Genomic DNA, 22,515 nt, shown 5'->3' with positions numbered 1-22,515 from the left:
GTATCCTGGTGGGGACTATGATTTTTAACTTATAGTTGATCGGTGTCCCTCGGATTTTTGGACTGCAACAGAGCCTACTGTACATATCTTACATACAAGACAGTCACATTTATAATGTAATGTAACGCAAAAGTAAAACAGACTTTTTACGGTTCATGACCATAAATCAAAATAGACGCAGCAGGTCTCTTGTTAAAATGTTCCTTTGTTACAATTGCAGCTGATCTGCCCTACTATGTTGAATATTTAGAAAGTAACCTACATGACGATATTTTTGAGTGAGCGAGAGAGAGAGCGAGTCAGATTTTTGGCTTCTGATAGAAGTTTACGAGTTAACTAAAGCGAGACTTGAGAATGGATATCAGACATTTGAAAGGAAAGAATATGAAGGAAAATGGCACGATGTCCACAAACATCGTCATTTTCTGTCTAAAGTCAGTGCCGGTATACTGTATCATCAAATGTGGCGATTGGCAATTAATAGGCCAATGGCCTATTTCTCAGACGCGTAATGTGTTTAACGCAAAATGTTTATAACTTCAATAATTGTTCACATTTAATACAGGGTAATGACAACCACTTCCTCTCAAAAATAAACAAACAGTCGGCTGCAGATACATCAAAAGCATAATTTGAATCCTTCCCGAGGTGACAGCTGGAGCTGCAGAGCTGGTCTCTGAGGCACTGGAGGACATTACACTTAACTCAGGAACTTTAGATGCACTTACTTTGCCTACATGAACTTTTGCTTTACAATCCATTTTGTTAAAATAATATCATAACAAATGCAAACCATATTTAGATTAATTAAATTAGCATCCACCCACTCCAGGAGGCAGTGAAACTAAAAGGGCAAGGAACTTGCATGCATGCTTTATGGAGAAAAACGGTCACCAAGAATGCGTCCAAAGTCTAGCCTATAGAATCAGCTGTCTGCTTGAAGAAATAAAGGATTAGACGGTAGATGGGCTAGTTTGATGTTGTTAAGGTTAGCTTCTTATTCACCCATGACTATGATTATGGGCATGTACGGTGTTCATTTTAGGACATCCTCAGACTCAGGTGTCAGACTCAGAAAAACATCGGTCATCTTCAGACAAAACTGCCTCAGCGTCAGAAAAACCAGACTCAGGTGTCAGACTCAGAAAAACATCTGTCATCTTCAGACAAAACTGCCTCAGCGTCAGAAAAACCAGACTCAGGTGTCGGACTCAGAAAAACATCTGTCATCTTCAGACAAAACTGCCTCAGCGTAAGAAAAACCTCTGTCATCCTCAGATAAAACTGCTTCAAACCAAACTGCCTCAGAAAAACATCTCTAAGGAGTCAGGTCTCAGAAAAAACGCTGTCAGAAAAAGTGGGAGTCAGGTGTCAGAAAATCAGGTCTCAGAAAAAACGCTGTCAGAAAAAACAGAGTCAGACGAAAAAGTCTCAAATGAAAAGTTATTGCGGGGAAAGAAGAAGACGACGGATACAGAACGGCGAGTTTAATATTATGCTTAATACGCAAATTAATTTAATCTTTTACGCAGTGGAGAAAGTGACATCGCAAGAAAGTGCGTCCAAATTCACCCATTCTTCTCAGTTGAACTACTTGCGAAGTAGCCTATTCATCACACAGACATCACATGAAAGAGCTTTTTCTCAGCTTTTAAACGATGTTAGCCGATAATTGCTGTGTTGAACGGTTCACGAGAAAAGTAAATAATATAATTCAATTTAATCATACATTCTACTGAAAGTTTTGCGTCCATGATCTCCCTACCCATTCATCTCGGTGGAATACTTTACGAACCCTTCTTTTAACACATGACAAACCACATATCAGAATAAACAGCAGACCTTACCGAACATAAAGGTGTAAAGAGTTTGTGAAAGTAGCCTGATCACAAAATGCTAAGCATGCATCTAGGCTATTTGAGTTTCTTAAAAATGAGCTGTGCTTAAATTTAAATTGTTCAATACATGATTTCATAGCAGGCCAAATATAAAATAAATGTTATATATAGCCTAGATATATGTTTTTATTAGATGATCAGATGATTTACAGTTATATGTAATATGTCATGTTTCATGTTTTTGTAATGTTTCATACAATGATGCAGGTCTACTGCAGTGAATAGGCTAACTACAACTTTCATAATTTTTAGTTAACTTTGGCCTTGGTGCCCATGTGGCCTTTGTGCCCCCCACCAAATATGCCCAACTGAAGGCCAAGTGGCCTTGCCCCCAGAATGGTGAAATTCCAAGCCTGGTCACTGGCATGTTATATTTGGTGCTTGGTTAGATGTAGAAATTATAAGTAAAGGTAGAAAGTGATCCAATGGTATACACATTGTAGGAAATCCATGGATGTAACTTAGCTAACCTCACTTCGCTAGTAACATTAGCAGCTGCTGTAAGGCACATACCGGAGTAAGCTACGTACTACATACAGCAAAATAATTTGTTTTTCGTAGGATTACGGTACATTCAATGAGCTAGGGAAAAGTGGGTTAAACATTTTTCCACCACGAAAGTCCAGAACGACACCTGGACCATTATTTCTTACTTTTGCTAACCGTTTCCCAGTTGTACACTACCTACCAGTAAGAAACCTGCATCATTATCACCACATCATTATTCCCAAACCCCCATAAAGACAAATGTGCTATGTCCTGATGTAATACCATACAATACCATTATGAAAATACATGAAATAGCAGGTACCAACAACAAGGCACATTTCTCTAAATAAGTTAAGATAACATCTCATATCAAATGAATTCAACAACGCTGCAGTTATTGTCCCCTGGGGATTACATTTCAAGTACCTGTCTATCTTTATGTCTGTCTATTATTGTTGTGCAATGACAATGACAACTGCTAACGTTTTATAATGGTATTATATGGTATTACATCATGGCATAGCACATTTGTCTTTATTTAATACTTAATACTTTTCTGAGACCTGATTTTCTGAGACCTGACTCCACTTTTTCTGACAGCGTTTTTTCTGAGACCAGATTTTCTGAGACCTGACTCCACTTTTTCTGACAGCGTTTTTTCTGAGACCTGACTCCACTTTTTCTGACAGCGTTTTTTCTGAGACCTGACTCCTTAGAGATGTTTTTCTGAGGCAGTTTGGTTTGAAGCAGTTTTATCTGAGGATGACAGAGGTTTTTCTTACGCTGAGGCAGTTTTGTCTGAAGATGACAGATGTTTTTCTGAGTCTGACACCTGAGTCTGGTTTTTCTGACGCTGAGACAGTTTTGTCTGAAGATGACGGAGGTTTTTCTGACGCTGATGCAGTTTTGTCTGAAGATGACCGATGTTTTTCTGAGTCTGACACCTGAGTCTGAGGATGTCCTAAAATGAACACCGTAGGCATGATATCAACACAAACCTCTGCACCATGGATCGCACCCAGCAAATCACTTTCAATCTAGGTCTGTGCCAGTTACCCACATGATGCATGAGAACAGGTCCCTGTGGAATGATTGTAGAGCACAATGAGTGAGCGGAGTAAGTTCAGCGTGATGCTCTGTCTCTGTGCTGTGCTACTGCTGCTGTACTGCTGTGTGTAGAGAGTGGAACAGAGCAGGGCTACACTGCCCAATGAGGACTGACCACCACCTCTTCACCATTAAGCCTACCGCACATCGGACAGTGAAGAACACCTCAAATGAGCTGCACTTCTACATTAAACAGACAATATGATACTATGTGAGCTATAGGCCGGGTCATGGGAGTAGAGCAAGATGGTCATCATCCATTCAAGCGGTCAGTTACTTAAACTATAACACAGAGAAGAGAAAAACACTTGAAATGACAGCAACTCACAGAAAGCAGAATGATCTGGAGGGGCAAAAAACATTTTTTTCCCCCATGATGCAACTCTGCTCGTTCCTCCCGAGTGAAGGTGACACTATTTTCTCCAGTCCTGGCTTATCCACTGTCCTCTTCAGAGCATTAATTTTAATTGTGAGCATGCTCTCATTTTTCTAAGGCTGTAAAATTTGACTGTGTCCAGGCGAGACCGATGAATCTGGCAGCGATCAGGAGCAGACAGCACTGGCATCGATCACTGGCCACACTCATACGGGCGCTGCCCATGCCACTGCCCTCTCATGAGCCCCTCATGCCTTGGTCCCCCATCCACCACCCCCCCCCCCCCCTCCCTCTACACACCCACTGGCCAGAGAATCTGGACAGAAGGGTGCCAGTCAGGCATGAAGAGCAGGCCTGGACGCCGGGAGATCACATGGTGACATGATGAATGCTGCTAGCACCATCTCCCCCGAGCACCCATCATACGGGCAAAAATGTGAGAAAAATCAAGGCGGCAACAGAATCAATCACTGAGACTGATTTCCTTCCCTTCCTCGTGAGAGAGGGGTGGGGGAAGAAATTAGCAGATGCAGAGGAAGAAGGGAGGGAAGGTAGGAAGGAAAGAATGAAGGGAATTGGGAGAGTGAGAGAGTGCTGCTTGGGGGGAGGGGAGGGGGGTTGTCACCTCTGCCTAAAATGCCATCGCACCAGCTCTGCCTCGCGCACAAATGAGAGAGTGACATATTCACACTAGCACTGAAGCAGAAAGGTGTTCATTACCATTCACACTCCTACTGGGCCCAGAGCACACGCACAGGCAGCGCACAGACACCAAGGCGCTGTACCAAGCAGCTTCCTACACACTCAAGGTGTGATGCTGAGAGGAGAGGGGGGAAGGGGAAAGGTAGAGAGACAGTAGAAATAAAGTGAGAGATGGAGAGAATGGAGACAAATCTGCAAGGAAAGCAAGAAAGAGAGATAGAAGTGTGTGAGATGGAGAGCTAGAATGGGATAAAGAGAAAAAGAGAGAGAGAGAGAGAGAGAGAGAGAGAGAGAGAGAGAGAGAGAGAGAGAGAGAGAGAGAGAGAGAGAGAGAGAGAGAGAGAGAGAGAGAGAGAGAGAGAACGCAAATGAGTGAGGAAACCAAGAGAGTGTGTGCGAGCGAGTGCGACTGAGCACAGTCAGTGTTCCGCACACACACACACACACACACGGTTGTGAGCTGCCCAGGATCACTCCCACACAAAGGGGGTATGTGCCGCTTGATGCGAATGACCTATGACGATGCCAGCGGTGTCCTGCAGCACGGCACCAACCCTCCCAGCAGGCCGGGCACGCCGCCACGCCGTCTCAAACAGCAGAAAATAGAGCCCGCTCAGGGGCCAGGAGCCCCAGCGCTAAACAGCTCTGCGGCCGAAACGCTCTCCGGATCCCCCCCCCCCCCCCCCCTCCCTCCCCTGTGTGGCGGCCCGGCTTCTAAGAAAATACCTTTACGAATGCAGCAGCATCAACCGTGGCCACCAGCGGCGCTCCGAACGCCGTCCCCCTGAGACACGGTCTATTACTCAGGCGGCAGACGACGCCGCGCTCACCCCTGTGTCCGCCTGCTGCTGAGAGGAACGGCTGAGCCGTGTTATTGAAAGAAAAAAAGAAAAAAGCATCTTCCAGGTGTCACTAAGCACTGCCGGCTAACGCAGAGAGAAGTCCTTTAATAAAATGGCATTCCGGGCTACTCGGCAAACGCATGCGCACAGACGTGATGGCTGAAGCCAGTGGAGGGGAGACCCAGCCATTCTCCATCTCGCCAGTCCTCGCCATGAGCCGGCTGCACCTTGCAATGGCTCTGTGAATGCATAATTCAGCATACAGATATGCATGACCTGGCTATACACACACACACACACACACACACACACACAAATACAAAAATACCCACGCACATACACACACAAATACAAACACCCTCACACACACACACACAAATACAAACACCCTCACACACACACACACAAATACAAACACCCTCCCTCACACACACACACACACACACAAATACAAACACCCTCACACCAGGGCTCAAAATTAACTGTTTTTCTCAGTGTCCCGCAGCTGTCCCGAATTCTACTTGGCACTGTCCCGGACTTAAACACCAGTGTCCCAAATTCAAGTTCTTGTTTTTTCCCATTCTACATAATAAACAGCATAATAATCAGTAACTTGCATCACTTAATTAACTCGTTCTGGTCCACCATGTCAGTTCTGAACAATTTATTGAACACCATTTCATTAATCATCTGCTGTTTCACACAACACTCATTTTCAGAGATTGCGCTTTTGGCTCTTTTTTGAGGTTGCACTAGACATTCATTGTCCATCGTTTTGACGGACAGGGTTGTAAAACATTCCGTCAATAATCTATTTTCACGTGTCTTTAATTTCAGTGTCAGTTTGGTGTGATGTCATGGCCACAGATCTCAGTGAAAACAATAAGTAGCCTAGCGTGGGAAATTACCACAAAGCTGTCAGATAGGCTAGCCTACTCTCCTGCCACGCTGTCACCCTCAAATGCGTTCCCAATTAAATGAATTAGCAAAACGTAGTTAGAATATGTATCTCGATGTAACAAGCTGTTTTGACATTGTAAACGTTCTCTAAGAAGAGTGTAAAGCAGTTTGCAGTAGCCTAAAGTTAACCACAACGTCGTCTATTGCTGGAAAAAATAGCGAGCGGCCTATTTTAATAATTTGATAAACTAATAAATGCTCGGCGGGCCGGATTGAAGTGCATGGTGGGCCGCAGTTTGGACACCCCTTAGAACTGCCACAGCGAAATGTCAAATGCTGACTTAAATAACTGTTTTCATTGTTATAGGCTACCTTGCAACACTATCGTTTTTCAAATCGCAGTTGCAGTAGGCTATTTAGCTCAGCATGATATTGGTGACGTTTGTCTGTCAATGACAGAAAACACGTACCCTTTTAGTCAGAGAGGACTGTCATCTCGTTTTTTTTTAGAACACCAGTGTAACCTTAGGCCTACACTATCAGTCAAAAATGTTCACAATGTCATGAAAACAAATGCCATTTACCTACCTGCTAGTTAGGTAAGTTAACCTCTATATCGGAAAGTGACCCATTAGGCCTACCGCCCTTGCCCTATTTTTGTGTCGGCCTATAAGTCACAATATTCATTTAACCAATACGGCAGATTCCTAAGGAAACGCAAGCACCCAGCCCATTTGGGTATCTTACTATATTTGTACCAAAAATAACATTGTAGCCTACAGTGATTTGAAGAGCAGTAGCCTAAACAGTGTTGTAAGGCTGCGTGTACAAAACCGCTTCTTTACAGATCAGCTGGCTAACGCTGCTTTTGCCAGCTGCCCGTCACGCCAGGTCAAATTTTGTATAGGCCTGATTCTGTATTTTATTCAGACAAGAAAGATACGTTTAGATTCCCATGTGAACAGTTTAGGGAAAAAGTACCTATTTTGAAATTTGCTTTGCCATTTTTTCTACTGTCCCAGAGTTGTCCCAGACATCATTCTATTGTGTCCCGGAAGCATTTTTTATGGTCCCCGGGACGGCGTTAATTTCGAGCCCTGCCTCACACACACACAAATACAAAAGTACCCCCACACACACACACACACACAAATACAAACACCCTCACACACAGACAAATACAAAAATACCCCCCCCCCCTCCACACACACACACACACACACACAAATACAAACACCCTCACAAACACATACACACACACACACAAATACAAAAATACCCACACACCTCCATGATCACTCAATGCCTGGCCTGCCACAGAATAAAAGCTACAAAGGGAAAAGGGACTCTTAGGCATCCATTTCAGAGTTAGCACAACATAAAGGCAAGAGTGGCATAATATATTATACATGGAATATAAAATATGGATAAAAAAACATGTCTTGTCTTTAGGGAGTTACGGCAGACTTGGAAGATGATTCAACATGCGAATGTGAGCATGTAAGTGCCCTCTTCTTTGTACTCCGTCACAGTATTCAACACAATACCAAGAAGACCTTTGTGTGCCACAGCCCTTGATACACAGGTGCAGATGAGAAGGCAGAGACATGGTCCAGGACAGGTCACTTAAACAAGTCTTCCTTCTTGTGTTAGTAAGTGCACGTCACTGAGCCCACCACTGAGCGTGGTACATTGCAATGCAGCCAGACAGGCTTCCAGCACGGTTGAGTTACATACCAAGTCCAAAGTGTCGCTGTGCCACTTAATTGGAATTGCAAGCTGAAATTGGTTCAAAATTAAACGACCTTGAAACGTTCAAATGTTTGGCGGGGCTGATGGGGTAATGGCTGCTACTGAGCAGCGCAAGGTTAATTCTGAGTGTCAGGGACTAAGATTACATTGAGAAAAATGACAGGGCTGGAGCTGAAGGAGCATGTGGAAGGGTGCGTGTGCATTGCTTTAGTTACTGCTCACTAGGGCAAAGAATGGTAATGGAGATTAACTCAGCAGAAAGACTATCGTGCCGTGATATGCATGGCTGTGCTTCTGATAACACTAGGGGAGTTTCCAAGGTCAACTGGTGCAAGAAGCAGAACAAAAACACAAGCAGCTCCTCGTGGCTCAATACAAGGCTCCAACAGAGAGCCCCACACAAACGGCCGCGTTAAGGACCCCTTCCCTCCGTCCTCCGCACGCACACGCACACACACACACACACACACAGGCTCTTGTGGGACAGGAGGAACAGCGCTTCATTTCTTCAGCTCGGTCCAGTCCCCGCGGCAGTGAGAGAGGTCTTGGGCACACGCTGTTTTCCACACAAGTGATAGTCCGGGCAATCCACAGCTGTGGATGTGTTAATGTCGCATGTCACTGTCAGCGCACTGTCTGACATGTGGACGGGAGGATGAGAGCTGTAGCAGGGAGGTGTGTGTGTGTGTGTGTGTGTGTGTGTGTGTGTGGGGAGGACTGAGGGAAGGGGTCCTCAGCGCGGCCCCTCGGCTACATCCTCTCCCTGCTCTAGTGTGCTGACATGTGGCAGGGCCGCGCTCGCTGCCTTCGGGGGGAGGCTGTCATGTCTCGCGTGCGTGCGTGCGTGCGTGTGCGTGTGTGAGTGCGTGTGTGTGTGAGTGCGTGTGAGCGCGTGTGAGTGTGTGCGTGTGTGTGCGTGTGTGTGCGTGTGAGAGTGTGAGAGTGTGAGTGTGTGAGTGTGTGTGAGTGTGTGTGGCGCGCACAGACGCCAGGCTGTCACCTGGCAGAGGGGAGCCATATGGCTGCGGATGCAGAGGGCCATGCAGGGCCATGTTTAAACATCAGGGGCCACACACCGCCAGCCCTGATTACACGCCCACCCAGTGCCCCAGACCTTATCAGGCCTGGGCGCGCATGACTGAGAGGGGGAGCACAGGAGAGAGAGGGGGAGAGAGGGAGATAGAGAGAGAGAGAGAGAGAGAGAGAGAGAGAGGGAGAGAGAGAGAAAGAGAGAGAGAGGGAGAGAGAGAGAGAGAGAAAGAAAGAGAGAGAGGGAGAGAGAGAGAGAGAGAGAGAGAGAGAGAAACATAGACGAGAGAGGAATGGCCGGTATGCCAATAGGATGTGCCATGGCTTCCTGCTTCTGCTGCTGCCGCCGCAGCCCCGAGGTTGGAGACTTGAGCAAAGTCGTGCTGATTGATTTACACCCGCGCCTCCATTAGGGCCCACGAACGAGATGTAAAACAGCGCCACTGCGCCAGATCCAGCGCTCGGCTGATTAAAGCTGACATTGGGCGCTGTTACAATGGGCCAATTGGAAAATAATAGTCGAGTAATCCAGAGCCCCGAGTCCCAGCAAAGTCTCTGTGGCCAAGAGTGCCACTCAAGTGTACGCCAGACTCTTACTGCTCTCTGTGGTTTGTTCCCTTCAGTCCAAATAAGAGACCCCCCCCCCTCCCTCCTCTCTCTCTCTCCCTCCCTCCCTCTCTAAGCACAGATGGGGGAACTCAGAACAGAAGGGTGATGAAAAGAGCGCGCAAAGAGGAGGATGAGAAGAAAGAGAGAGACAAAAAAAACAGACTGAGATGAGAGACAGAGAGAGAGATAGTGAGAGAGAGACAGAGTGAGAAAGCGAGAGACAGAGAGAGAGAGAGAGCTAGAGGAGAGAGGGAGAGAGAGAGAGAGAGAGAGAGAGAGAGAGCAGAGTGAGAGTGAGAGAGACAGAGAGACAGAGAGAGAGAGAGTGAGAGCAGAGAGAGACAGAGAGAGAGAGCTAGAGGAGAGAGAAAGAGAGAGCGAGAGAGAGTGAGAGAGAGAGAGAGGGTAGTGGTTCGCAGCTGTGTGATTAGATATCATTTTGACCAAGCTCCATCGACTCCTGCAGAGGGCCTGGAGGCTCAACTTTGCTTTGCCCTCCTTCAGCTCGGCAGGAAAGAGGAGTGGAGAACAAACAACACAACTCGCTTTTCTCAAGCACGCTCATGCCCTCATGCACACAAACAAACACACACACACACACACACACACACACGAATATGCCCCATGGCAATAAAAGTAAGAGAAAAACAACAAAAAACAGTCACTTGTGGTCAGAAGATCTTTACTTTACTAAGATGGACAAAGCCCACGCCAAGGTCAATTGTGAGCTAAAGACAGTGCCTGGTTCTGGATCAGGGTGAACATGTGTTTCAAATGTGGGCAGAGAAGAAAACTAGTGTTTTGATTTGATGACATAAGGGGTGCAAACCCAGCCAACACCCAGCACCAGACCACTGTTGCCATGTCTACCTATCCAGCAGTAAAGATGGCACACACACACATTCAAACCTGCCACACAACCCCATTTTCACACACACACACACACACACACACACACAACACACACACACACACACAACACACACACACACAACACACACACAAGATTCACTCTGCCTCTCAATCACTCATGCAACAGGAGAGGCATGCTGCTGTTCACAGAGAAAGGATGAGCCCTTTGAAACGTCTCCCTCTCAGATATCAATTGTTCCCTTTCATTGGGGGTGGCTGTGTGGCACGGCAATCCCAAATGAGTGCATAATGCCCTGCACTATCTGCGCTGCGATTAGAGACACCCACAAGAAGAGTGACATGAGCAGGGCTCGGGAGCCTGCCAAAGTGAAGGTCACTCAAGAACAAGCCCAAAAACATAAAGCCCTCACTGATATGGCATGTTCAAAAGGGTTTGCTTAGCCTCCCGCAAGCGCCATGAAAAGGGAGTACAAAGCCTTGTGATGAGCGGATCAAAGGAGCATCGCAGGATCAATTAAGAGCGAGCGCCGAGTCGTCCGGACAGTTCTGACTTTGCAAACCAGTTTGTCGTTGTGAAACATTCATAGAGCATCTTTGACTTAGACAAGGTTAAGGAAAGGTTGTGGGGGAGGCTTTTGGAAGCTTTGAATTTAACTACAATTCAGAATGAGGAAAAGCGAGTGAGAGAGAGAGAGAGATGTCTGTGTGCGCATATGAATTATTTAAAGCACAGAGAAGTCATAAGAGCTCTGACTGATGAGAGTGACTGCACCTCTAGAGGATGCCGACTTAGCATAAGACTTTCGGCTTACGCCAATGCATCGATAATCTCTCATTTGCCTGTCTTTTTTAAAACTGATGCATACCTGCAAAGGAAATATGATAAAATATGATACAAATCTGTCTGCTGCCAAAACAGCTCAACCGAATCCATTTCCTAAATGTATCTAGAGGGGGGTGGAGGGTGGGGGTGGGGGGGGCAAGATGGGCTCTGATGGAAAGCCAAACAGCGTCAGAACAAACACCCAAACACAGGGGAGGCGAGCGAGGGAAAAACAACGGCGATCTCCACTGCCTCCTCTCGCCCTGAAATTAAAGCAATCATTGAGCTTAATGCGGGCTGAAGAGAGGCATGCCTGGCGCAGGCTCCGGCTCTGCCTGAGAGAAATGGCCATTGAATTCTGATTACGCCACCCTAATAGAAAGTAATGAGGGGGGTCTCATGCTCCGGTGGCTCCCGCTCTCCCTGGTGGACGGCGGAGCATGCCGCAAAAGGCCAAGCTGCTGCTGGGCTGACTGGGGATGACACACGGGCTGTGGGGGTGGTGGTGGTGGGGTGGGGTGGGTGGGTACTGCGGGGAGAGAGGGCTGGAGGTGATGGGGAGAAGGAGCCTGCTGCTGCTGCGGTTTCTGCAGTTCCCATACTGCTGGGGCAGAACACATCGTCTCCCCCTCTGACAGAAGCCCCAGCGCCACAGGCACAGACACTCACCATCGATCCGGCTGACCAGCTCCTCCAGGGCCTTCACTTTCCTCTGGATTCCTGGCTGCGCAAATGTGTAGTTGTCCTTGAGAGACAATTAGGGAGAGAAAGAGACAGAGAAAGAGAGAAAGAGAGAAAGACAGAGGGGGGGGGAAAAAGGACAATCAGATGCAAGGCTCCCACTTGTCTCACAGCAAGGCTTCAAATTAGCATTGTGGATTTGCAGTAATAAGAGGGAAAGCATTTTAGGAGCTCTGACGTGTTGGCTCATGAATATTGAGAAGTCAACATCGGTGGCAGGCTTCAGAGGAAAGACCTCGGCAGACTGCTCCCTGGTCATCAATTTATTACGTCATCATTAAATCCCTTGACCAACTATGACTGCATCCATAAGCAAATGTTTAGAGGATGCAGGCAGAGTCAATTTATTGACAAACATGAAATGCTATACAAGGCCAGTTTCTCTGCAGGTATAAACATTTACAACTGTACAATACAAATAGAAATTCAGGCACACACACACACACACACACACACCGAATAGCAGTGGCGTTTTCCCTGTTGCAGCCTGCGTGCTGGGAATAGCAATCCTGGTAATTAAGTGATAATATTCATCATGGTCGTCTCTAACCCACAGCGTGGCTTAATTACCACATTCATTTCCTGCGTGCCTTATCGCCCCCCTGACCGCACAGGCACTTAGGGCCCTCTGATTCCCACTGGGGAGCTGGGGCCGAGGGAGCTCAGTTCTGGGAGCTCAGTTCTGGGAGCGCCAGAGAGCCTGCACAGCCATGTCAAGAGACTCCCGTTATGGTGGGTCCCATGGTCCCCAAGGTTCTCTACGCTGGGATACCATTACTGTGACAGTCAAACAGTCAGGGTAAGACAGTCTGAGGTCATATGTTCTCTGTGACAGTCAAACAGTCAGGGTAAGACAGTCTGAGGTAATATGTTCTCTGTGACAGTCAAACAGTCAGGGTAAGACAGTCTGAGGTAATATGTTCTCTGTGACAGTCAAACAGTCAGGGTAAGACAGTCTGAGGTCATATGTTCTCTGTGACAGAATGGCTGCTGGAGATCGTAAAATCCTTTCCCAAAATAACAAAAATCCAACAAAGCGCTGGCCTTTATTGGTGACTAGAAAGAAAACAATATCCTTTAATCATTTTGAAGGAGAAACAAAACTGTTTGAGGGAACCCATTGAGCATTGTCTCAAACAAATAAACACTAACTGGGACTAAATGACTAAAGTACCATAAAAAAAGCATAAATACATGAGTGGCTAACCCTGTAAAAACTATATATACACTAGCTAAAGGTTGAGCAACTAAAGACATCTAAAGACATTTCCATCTAAAGACATTTCCATAGTAGAATTGCTATTAGTAGGGATCAAGCTATTTTTCCTCAAATATTGGATTGGTGCAAACTGTTCACAATGTCAGCTCCCAAGGTTTGCTAAAGGGGTGATACAGATGAAGTCCAAATTAACAACGAAGCTATCAATGGTATTATACTGAACTATTATACTGAAGTGATGGTATGGTTAGTGAGCCTTTCATAAAGCTTTAAAGTCAGTGACCATGTAAAAATGTGTGAGTAAAATGGTAGAAAATATATATTTATGTATACATCTCCTGAACATCTTATAGTCTCAATAAAAAGCAATCACTATATATAGTACACGGATAGCTGTAGATAAGGTAATACAGTTTGACAAAGTGTATTCAACAAAGAAATGGTTATAGCAATCTGTAGAGCATTAAATAGACTGAAAAAACATTTTAAATTGGTTCAATCTGGAGGTAGTAAATAAATAACCTTATGAAAATAACAGTATCCATTCATAATAAACACTATAATGGACATGATGTTCTCTATATCTATGATCATTGTTTCCACTTCATTTGTCTTTATTGAGAGCATTACTCTTGACATAGCATAGCACAGCATCCTCTTAGAGAGGACTAAGTAACTAGTGGTTAGGGCATGATGGATTACAGGACAGCCCATCTTTAAAAAGCCATCAAAAAAGGGATACTGATAAACAGTAGCTGCCTGGACGGACGTCATTCAGGGCAATTACACAAGGCCACAGAGAGAAAGAGAGAAAGAGAGAGAGAGAGAGAGAGAGAGAGAGAGAGAGAGAGAGAGAGAGAGAGAGAGAGAGAGAGAGAGAGAACAAGACAGACAGACACAGACAGAGTGCACACAGATGCATTGTGGGTAGGCTGAGACCCCCTGCAGAAGGCACGTACAGTACAGTCCCACAGAGATGCGAGGAATAGTCCAAATAAAGTGGTCAAGTTGGACGGGTGTATGTGAGGTGTGTGCGTGTGTGGTGTTCATGGTGCAGCTTTTGAAGATGGGTGGCTGTAACACATGGTCACATTTTGAGGCGATGGGGCTTGTGCTATTAAAAAAAAGCCATCATTAAGATACCCATTTATGGAGGGAAAATGGCTACTTAAATAGACAAATCTGCTGATGACAGCTTAAGCGACACTAACGACGACACACACACAGAAGGATGACAGTGGCAGGAGACTTAATGGGGACACCTTCAGGATTGCTGCCTGTGGTTATGTCCATTTACCACAAATGAGATTGATAACAGCAGCTTGTAAACTGACAATAGGTCCACACTTTGCCGCGGTGATCAGGATTATGTCCATTTAAGACAAAAATCAGTGGCCCCATCGTGGCCTTTTGTGCAGCCACTGAAAATAATTCATACCCTGATTAACTTAAGTGGCTTGATAACATCCCTTCCAATTATACGTTAGCTCTATTCCAGCCCCGCTCTTGTCTACATGTTACCCGGGGAAATGTGTCATTTTGGGGTATTGTATTACAACTCTGACCAACTGAGATAGATGATCAGGGCTGATGTTAACGTCCTGTCTGCACAGCCACAAGGGCAGGCAGAGTATGTGTGTGTGTGTGTGTGTGTGTGTGTGTGTGTGTGTGTGTGTGTGTGTGTGTGTGTGTGTGTGTGTGTGTGTGTGTGTGTCTTCGCTTCTCGTGAGATGAGCCTTCGGAGAGCAGATGCTTTAATGTGACGAGGGAACAGCTGAGACCGCTAATGCCCATCGAGGAGGAAAAGAGGGGGAGAGAGAAAGAGAACACAAGACAGCGATAGGCAAGGAGAGAGAAGGGTGGGAGAGAGGGAGCGAGAGAGAGGAAGAGAGAATGAGACAGAAGGATAGAGAGTCATTAACTGGCAAACAATTTGAGCTGTCCTTCAGGCTCAGCTGTGCTGCCCGTGGCTCTGAGTGCGCTGGCGGTGAATGCAGGGCTCGCTGGATGCACACCATTACCACATAACCCCTCTCCAGCCCTCTCCCTCCTTGACCTCGAAAAAAGCTGAACCAGGGAGGCAGAGCCGCCAGAGTCCATCTCACGCCTATAAAATAATAATCACCAATGAACAGGACTACACCGGCCTGGATAGGAGCCGGGGCCGGCTGTCGCCGAGTAACTGGATCAGCGTGGTGTTTTAATAATGAGTCCTAACGCTCCCATCCTGGGAGGTCACTTTAGGGCCCCAACACATGAGCTCAAAAGCTAAACCACTTCCCGGGTTACTCTGAGGAGCTTTTCCACCCAGACAGACAGACCAACGTAGGAATGCCGTGACCTGGGAGTTCTACTAGTGTGTTGTGGATCAGTCACACTCGGGGGTCACCTATTTAGTCCCAAACTAGATGACGGCGCGGTTCTCCCTCACCGGGTCTAAACCTAATTACCGGTTAGGAGGCAGAGCAGGTCAGTCTTAAGCATGCATTAAGCCCGCCCAGAGGCCCCAGTAATTACATCTGCATTATTAAAGTGCCTATGCTTTAATGAAGTGCCGCTGCTTCCACTACTGAACTCTCAAGTCGTAAACAAACTGCGTGGCAAAACGGAGGTTTCCTAGGAAACAGGTCTCATTATTCCTGGGTCTCTTTGACAGAAGACTGGGCCTCAAACTATTTCTTGTCACTGAAAACTACTCTTAATTGCCAAAGTTCTCCAAAATGTTGTTTTTCCCCATTCACTTTAAAATATGGCTGAGATATTTAGTAGCTTATAGGATGGTGACTACTACTAGGATAGCAATATACTGTACTAAAATAACCTGTTCTACCATTACTACTACTACTTATTCTTACCACTCCCATCCCACCTCTTCAAACTGCCATGTGCTGTACCGAGTCATTTACTGAGAAGAAAAGCCTGAATAAAAGCAGAGAATAACATTGATCTTTACCAACTTCAACTTCTCAGATAGATCAGTCTCCATTTTTCATCAAAGGTTTACACATAATTCATCATTAGGGTGATGCATATTTTGTAACATACAAAAAGACAAGAGTAGAGACTTCTCTGATTCAAGGAACGTCTATATTCATTAAAATGTCTGTGATCATCAGTTAATTTCTTGGTATTGAAATAAGCACTATTTTTTAATTATTTTTCACTACAGCCCACAGACAGGAATATCAGCAATCAAGTCTTCCGTCACATGCACCTTCATGAAAGGTGCCTATTTATCAAATATTTCTCCAAGCCTTAAGAATGATGGTTCAAAAAAAATCTTCCTCAAATTCAACTACTTGCATGATTATTTGGCAGAATCAAAGAGACTGCAACACTGTAATCAATAAAAAACATATTGAGATGTACAGAAAGTCAGTGTCACAGACTACTTGCCCTCAAAACGCTTGCACAACCACTATGCCAATAACAAATGTAAGCACTTCAACTGAGGGAGGGGAACCACCCATGACCGAAGAGACTGTGGCTCAATCCCATTCTCCACACACAGACTTTGATGCGTGTTGTCTTGGTAAGTTTGTGCGGTCTTTGGGCTGTCCCACTGTGAAACCGTGAATTGCAAGAGGGCTTGCTGACTGCATGAGCCCTGTATGACTCAGCATTTCTGCAGGGGAGTTTGCATCAAGTTTTTGGTGCTTATTGGTGATGGTGATGGCGTCACAGGCACTGTCCAATTCCTGTTACTAGCATGTTGAGCCCCTACAGCCTCTCAAACTCAATCACTTATCAGCAGATATTAGTTAAGTCTTCAATTAGTTAAGGTTCAGGGCTTAGTCCGTAGAGGGGAGAAGGAGATTTATCCTAGAGCTGGATTGAGGTGAAAACAGGTTGAATCTGGCACGGTGTCAATGAGATGAAAAGATGTGTCTCCTTTCACTTTTTTATGGCACGTACAGAAAGTTTCTTTTTCAGGGGATTGACTCTAAGCCCTGGCTCTAGACCAACTTCATCGGGATCACAGTTTTTTTCCCCTTAATCTTTGATCCTGAGCAGCAACGGGGAGGAAATCTCCTACTTGAAGTCTTTTTTCACTGATGTTATATTGGGCAAACACTACATCATTCACCTTCTATAAGATCACCTGCTCGCGCTAAGCCTGCTTTGACACCCACAACAATGGCCCCTGATACTGCCAGTGGGTAGAGAAGAAGGGGGAACGCTTTCCCACCTGGATCAATGGAAAAAGGGACGGCAGCTTCTTCCAAATTAGATGCACAATGGCAGCCCGGCAAGGGGAGTTACGCCGGGCTATCCCGTGATAAGACGTCAGGAGTGTGCCGCGAGAACAACACAAAACAAGATTGCTGATGGGATCTGTTCCGGCGATGACAAAGGCGATAACCCTTCTACACTACAATGGGCCTTCGTGCAGCACTGTGCCTTCCCAGCAGATGAACGGGGGGCTTTGTGCGCTCTCTTGCTGCCATCGATGCTTCTCCATCAGGCGGCTCCCTTCGGCTGCCATCTTCCCGAGATCGCGATGAGCCACCCGTTATCACAAATAACCCCAGCAGTCGCTGCGGCGCAACCACAATCTAAGCTGCTGGCTTTATCTCTGGAACATCTCGGGGGGTCGGCTCCTGACAGTACGCCTCTTGTAGTGCTTCTCTCTCCTGTCCCACATATTGCCAGGTCCAGGCATGATGGAGGACCCCTTTTCAGGTGCCCTAATGGACTGTAAGAGGCACTTGGAAAAGGGAAAGGGGATATGCAGGAGCTCGGATATGAATATAGGTATTTACGTCATTTATTGTGAGCGATGACCGAAGAGGCGCCGCTCGGCCTCAGAGTATATTAAATCGAATGCAAAGGACCAGGCAGTCACCTGCTTCAGAAGAGCGTGTTTAAAATAAATGTGCGTGCATGTGATGAAGTAATAAGAGTGTCCATATATATGCGGGCGAATGCTGTGTGTGTGTGTGTGTGTGTGTGTGTGTGTGTGTGAGTGTGTGTGTGTGTGTGTGTGTGTGTGTGTGTGTGAGTACATTAGGGAGTAAAAAGTGTGAGGCGTACATGGCAAGGGAGCATATGAGTGACAGCCACCTCTATCAGACATCTGATTGAGGGACTCAGTGAGCCGAATCAGAGGCGTACAGCTGTCAATAAAAGGCAGAGGAGACAGCTACCGACAGAAAGAAAAGAGGCCTCTTCCCTCTATAGCACAGGGCCCCTGAAGAGCCCATGATTGAATATAATTGGCAGGGGTGTACTGGGGTGAAAAAGCCTTCTAAACAAAGAGTGGCATCGGCAGACCCTGCTCCATCCAGTTGCCTTACACCCAGCCTCTCTCTCTCTCACACACACACACACACACACACACACACACACACACACACATGCTTACATGAAGCTGAGCATCAAGCAGTGAATTGAATTTTTTTCCCCCAAAGCACTGAGCCAAAATACAATAGCAGCTCCCTTGCTCAGCTCCAGCTCAAAAACAGCATTCCAGCAGAGTGCCATGTCAGCTCCGAGGATAAGCCCCAGCCAACAAAAAAAAAAAACTACTGGCTAACAGCACAACTCTGAGGATGACAGAGCAAGGGGGAAAGAAAGAGGAAGGGGCACTGTGGTCTATTAATCTGAATTTGAAGAAGAGTTACATGTAGATGGAGGAGAAAAAAGAGCAAAGTAATTGAGTAAGCTGGTCTAGCATGGCTGGCTAGTGGTTACGCTAAAGGACTTTTGAGGGGAGGGGGGGGGGGGGGGGGGGTCTGGTCCACTCTAGGTTTGGGGTCAGTCTCTGGGCCTGGTGTCAGACTGAAGGACAGAGCTCAGTTCGGTGGCGTTGAGGCAAAGGCAGCACCTTGTGATGGAGCGGCGCGGGTGCAGCGGCGTCTCATTAGTATTCTGTGACAGAGCCGCAGGCGCTGCACCAGCCCGCACCACCACACGCCACCCGCCCACCCCCCGACTGGTGGAGTCTGTCGGCCGTGACGCTCCCCGCGTTGCTCGACGCACTGGGGGCTGCCATCCAGCCAGAGCCTTCAAGGACGCCGTCTCCACTCCAATCCGGGAGTTTAACGCAGCGCAGGCGTCAAGGATGAAACGCCAATCAATGCTAACTATATAATAGATGGATGAATAGGCTGCCAGGAAACTGCCTGACCATGTGTCAATGCAATCCCAGACCCTGAGCTTCTGTCAATATACTGTTCCAACAGAACACAGAAGCAATTGGCCAAATCAAATCGTTAGGGGCCTCTCAGTTCAAAGTGAGCCAGCCATCTGAATGCAAACATGCAAATATTTATCAGTGGAAACACAAATCTCAAACTTCATAGCACATAATTTATGTTGTTTTTTTCCCCACCACCACTGCTGTTTGTGCAACACATTCTGCTGTGGATGGAAATGTCTCACCACACTAACCCATAAACACAGACAAGACAGAAATAAAGACCATGCAAGCCAAACAGAGATTTCCACTGGGACTGATGGGAGGCTATGGGTCTGCCTGCTACAGCAGCAGCAGAAGCTATTTACCCTTTGTCTCCACACATCCATCACATCAACAGGAGCCAGATTTTGGGCGAGGGAAATCAGGCAGACACTGGCAGAAGAGACAAAGAAAATAAACAAATAAATAAACAAAAACGTTTAAAAAAGGAGGGCATTAGAGTTCTCAGGCAGACCTACTTCGCTGCCGGTTGGCCCCTGTTTGGTGGTGGTATCATCAGCCATGCACAGGAACCCCCAGAGAGCCCTGGGGTAAACGGTTCCATTTCTTTTCTCCTTTAGTTAGCATGTGGTTTAAAAAAAAAAAAATGGGCTAAATAAGCAGGGAGCTCATTAATATCACTGAAGGTGCATTTCTCTGACACGGGGCCTCCAGAGGGGCCTATTTATTTAGGAAATGAATAAAAGCCCACGTTTGCCCTAGTGTAAATGCCAGAGCATTCTGTCCACAGCAGCATATCTGGGCATGCCCGCCCTGCTGCAGGAAATGTGTGCGGCTGTTTCCCTGACCTTGGCTCTAATTATGTGCGGGACGCCAGGGAGCACGCGTTTCCCCCTAATGGTTTATAAACAATTTTAAAGGGGCTGAACTCCTCGATGACCTTAATTAGTTTGTGATCCTTCAGCTCATACCCGTTAAACCCCCCTATGATCCGCGGGCTGATGGAGTAGGGGGTGGGGGGATCTCGGAGAAGAATGTTAACCTTACTGCGCCAGGCAGGACAATTTATACTACCGCAGAGGATGCTGGGTAGGCGTGGGCTTAGTTCCCAGTGGTGAGATACTGCACAGAGAGTAATGTGAGTATCGGCAATTGACTTGGCTGATGGTCTCCTCAATACGAGGCATTAAGTGAATGACCAAGCGTCGGCACGTGCAACGCCTCCTTTCATATATTTAGTCCTTAATGAAAGTCTTGTGTAAAACAAAATGACGCTGCGTAAGGTAAATCTTAACTGAACAAAGACATGCAATAACAGCAACACTATCTGAGATATTTGAATGAGGAAAAAACACACCAATTTCCATCTGGATACCACAGATGGGCTTAATGTGGCTTTTTTATTTGAGTCGATATTTGTTTTCCTTCCTTGAGAGAGGGAGTGTGAGTGTGTGAGTGTGTGTGTGTGTGTGTGTGTGAGTGAGTGTGTGAGTGTGTGTGTGTGTGTGCATTACAACTGGAGATGAGCAACAGCTGCAGCCCTCAGGCCATGAGGGGGAAGGGGAGGGGATGGGGGCTGATCGAAGATGCAAATGGAGGAATATGAAAAATGACAGATGAGTAGAAGCAAATAAAAAAAAATCAGCACAGAGAGAAAAAGGGGAAAAGTGCGGTTGAGTGCCATCAGGGCTGAAGACGACACAGGCTGGGGGGGGGGGGGGGGGGGGGTGAGATCACAGCGCTGGTCTGCTGGCGTGTGAGAGTGTGTGAGCTCTGTGGCCCTCCTCTACTCTGACAACACGTGTGCATGCCTGGGCTGGCTTCCATCTCTCGCTCCCTCTCTCCTGTAAATCCTCATGGTGTTGCCATCCCAGCCAGCCTGTGATGCACTCTCCAGCCACCATAAACCTACACTGCCACACGCCACACTGTCCAGCCCGCCCCTCTTTTTCAGGGTGAGTGAGTGGCCACTGCGCCACCTCGGTCCCCAAACGCCCCGGCCAACGCAAAGTTGAGCGGCCAGGCTTTGATGCTCCGGCCCAGCGAAGCACCGTCCCCTTCACAACAGTGCCCCGAGCACAGGTCCTCCTCCCCCCCCCATTAGTAGACACGCACGTGGGCCTCGGCCCAGCCAGGGGATTGGAGGAGGGGCGAGGGAGAGAGAGTAGGGAGCCAGGTGATTGGTGGAGGGGCGAGGGAGAGAGAGTAGGGAGCCAGGTGATTGGTGGAGGGGCGAGGGAGAGTAAGAGAGAGAGAGTACGGAGCAGCCAGCCATGCTGAGACAACGGCATACACTCAGCCGTGGCCTACTGGTTAGTACTTCGGACCTGTAACCGGAGGGTTGCCGGTTCGAACCCCGACCAGTAGGCACGGCTGAAGTGCCCTTGAGCATGGCACCTAACCCCTCACTGCTCCCCGAGTGCCGCTGTTGTTGCAGGCAGCTCACTGTGCCGGGATTAGTGTGTGCTTCACCTCACTGTGTGTACACTGTGTGCTGAGTGTGTTTCACTAATTCACGGATTGGGATAAATGCAGAGACCAAATTTCCCTCACGGGATCAAAAGAGTATATATACTTATACTTGTACTTATACTTATACTTATACTCTCCACGCAAATAACAGGTGGCCCGCAGGCTCATGATGAGCCTTATCTGGAAGGATCTTTTTGTAGTGAGATGAACTTTGGAGTGAGTGAGCGAGTGAGTGAGTGAGTGAGTGAGTGAGTGAGTGAGTGAGTGAGTGAGTGAGTGAGTGAGAGTGTGAGAGAGTGAGAGAGTGAGAGAGTGAGTGAGTTGGGGAGGGGAGGAGGATCTGTGCTAGGAGCCAAGGGAGGTAGGGATATAAATGAAAAGACAGACACAGACAGACAAGAGAAGAATACAAGTGGAAAGAGAGGATGACAAAAGATAGAAGGAGAGAAGGAGAGAGAGAGACTGTGAAAGAGAGTGTGAAACACAAAGAGAAACAGAGAAATGGAGAAAAAGAAACAGAGAGAGAGAAGCAGGGCAAAAA

General features: G+C 46.9%; 1 protein-coding gene across 1 annotated transcript in view; it reads right to left on the bottom strand.

Moving 5' to 3' along the window:
• Positions 1-22,515, bottom strand: part of tbc1d22a (TBC1 domain family, member 22a) — an 82,312-nt gene that overhangs the window by 20,240 nt on the left and 39,557 nt on the right. The window contains exon 11 of the mRNA XM_042077871.1: positions 12,070-12,145. Coding sequence (XP_041933805.1) covers positions 12,070-12,145 — 76 coding nt within the window. The remainder of the gene's footprint in view (positions 1-12,069; positions 12,146-22,515) is intronic.

Source organism: Alosa sapidissima, chromosome 22 (assembly GCF_018492685.1).
Source record: "Alosa sapidissima isolate fAloSap1 chromosome 22, fAloSap1.pri, whole genome shotgun sequence".
NCBI classification, from domain to species: domain Eukaryota; kingdom Metazoa; phylum Chordata; class Actinopteri; order Clupeiformes; family Clupeidae; genus Alosa; species Alosa sapidissima.
The sequence above is the reverse complement of the archived record's forward strand: the minus strand, read 5'-3'. Positions and strand labels throughout refer to the sequence as shown.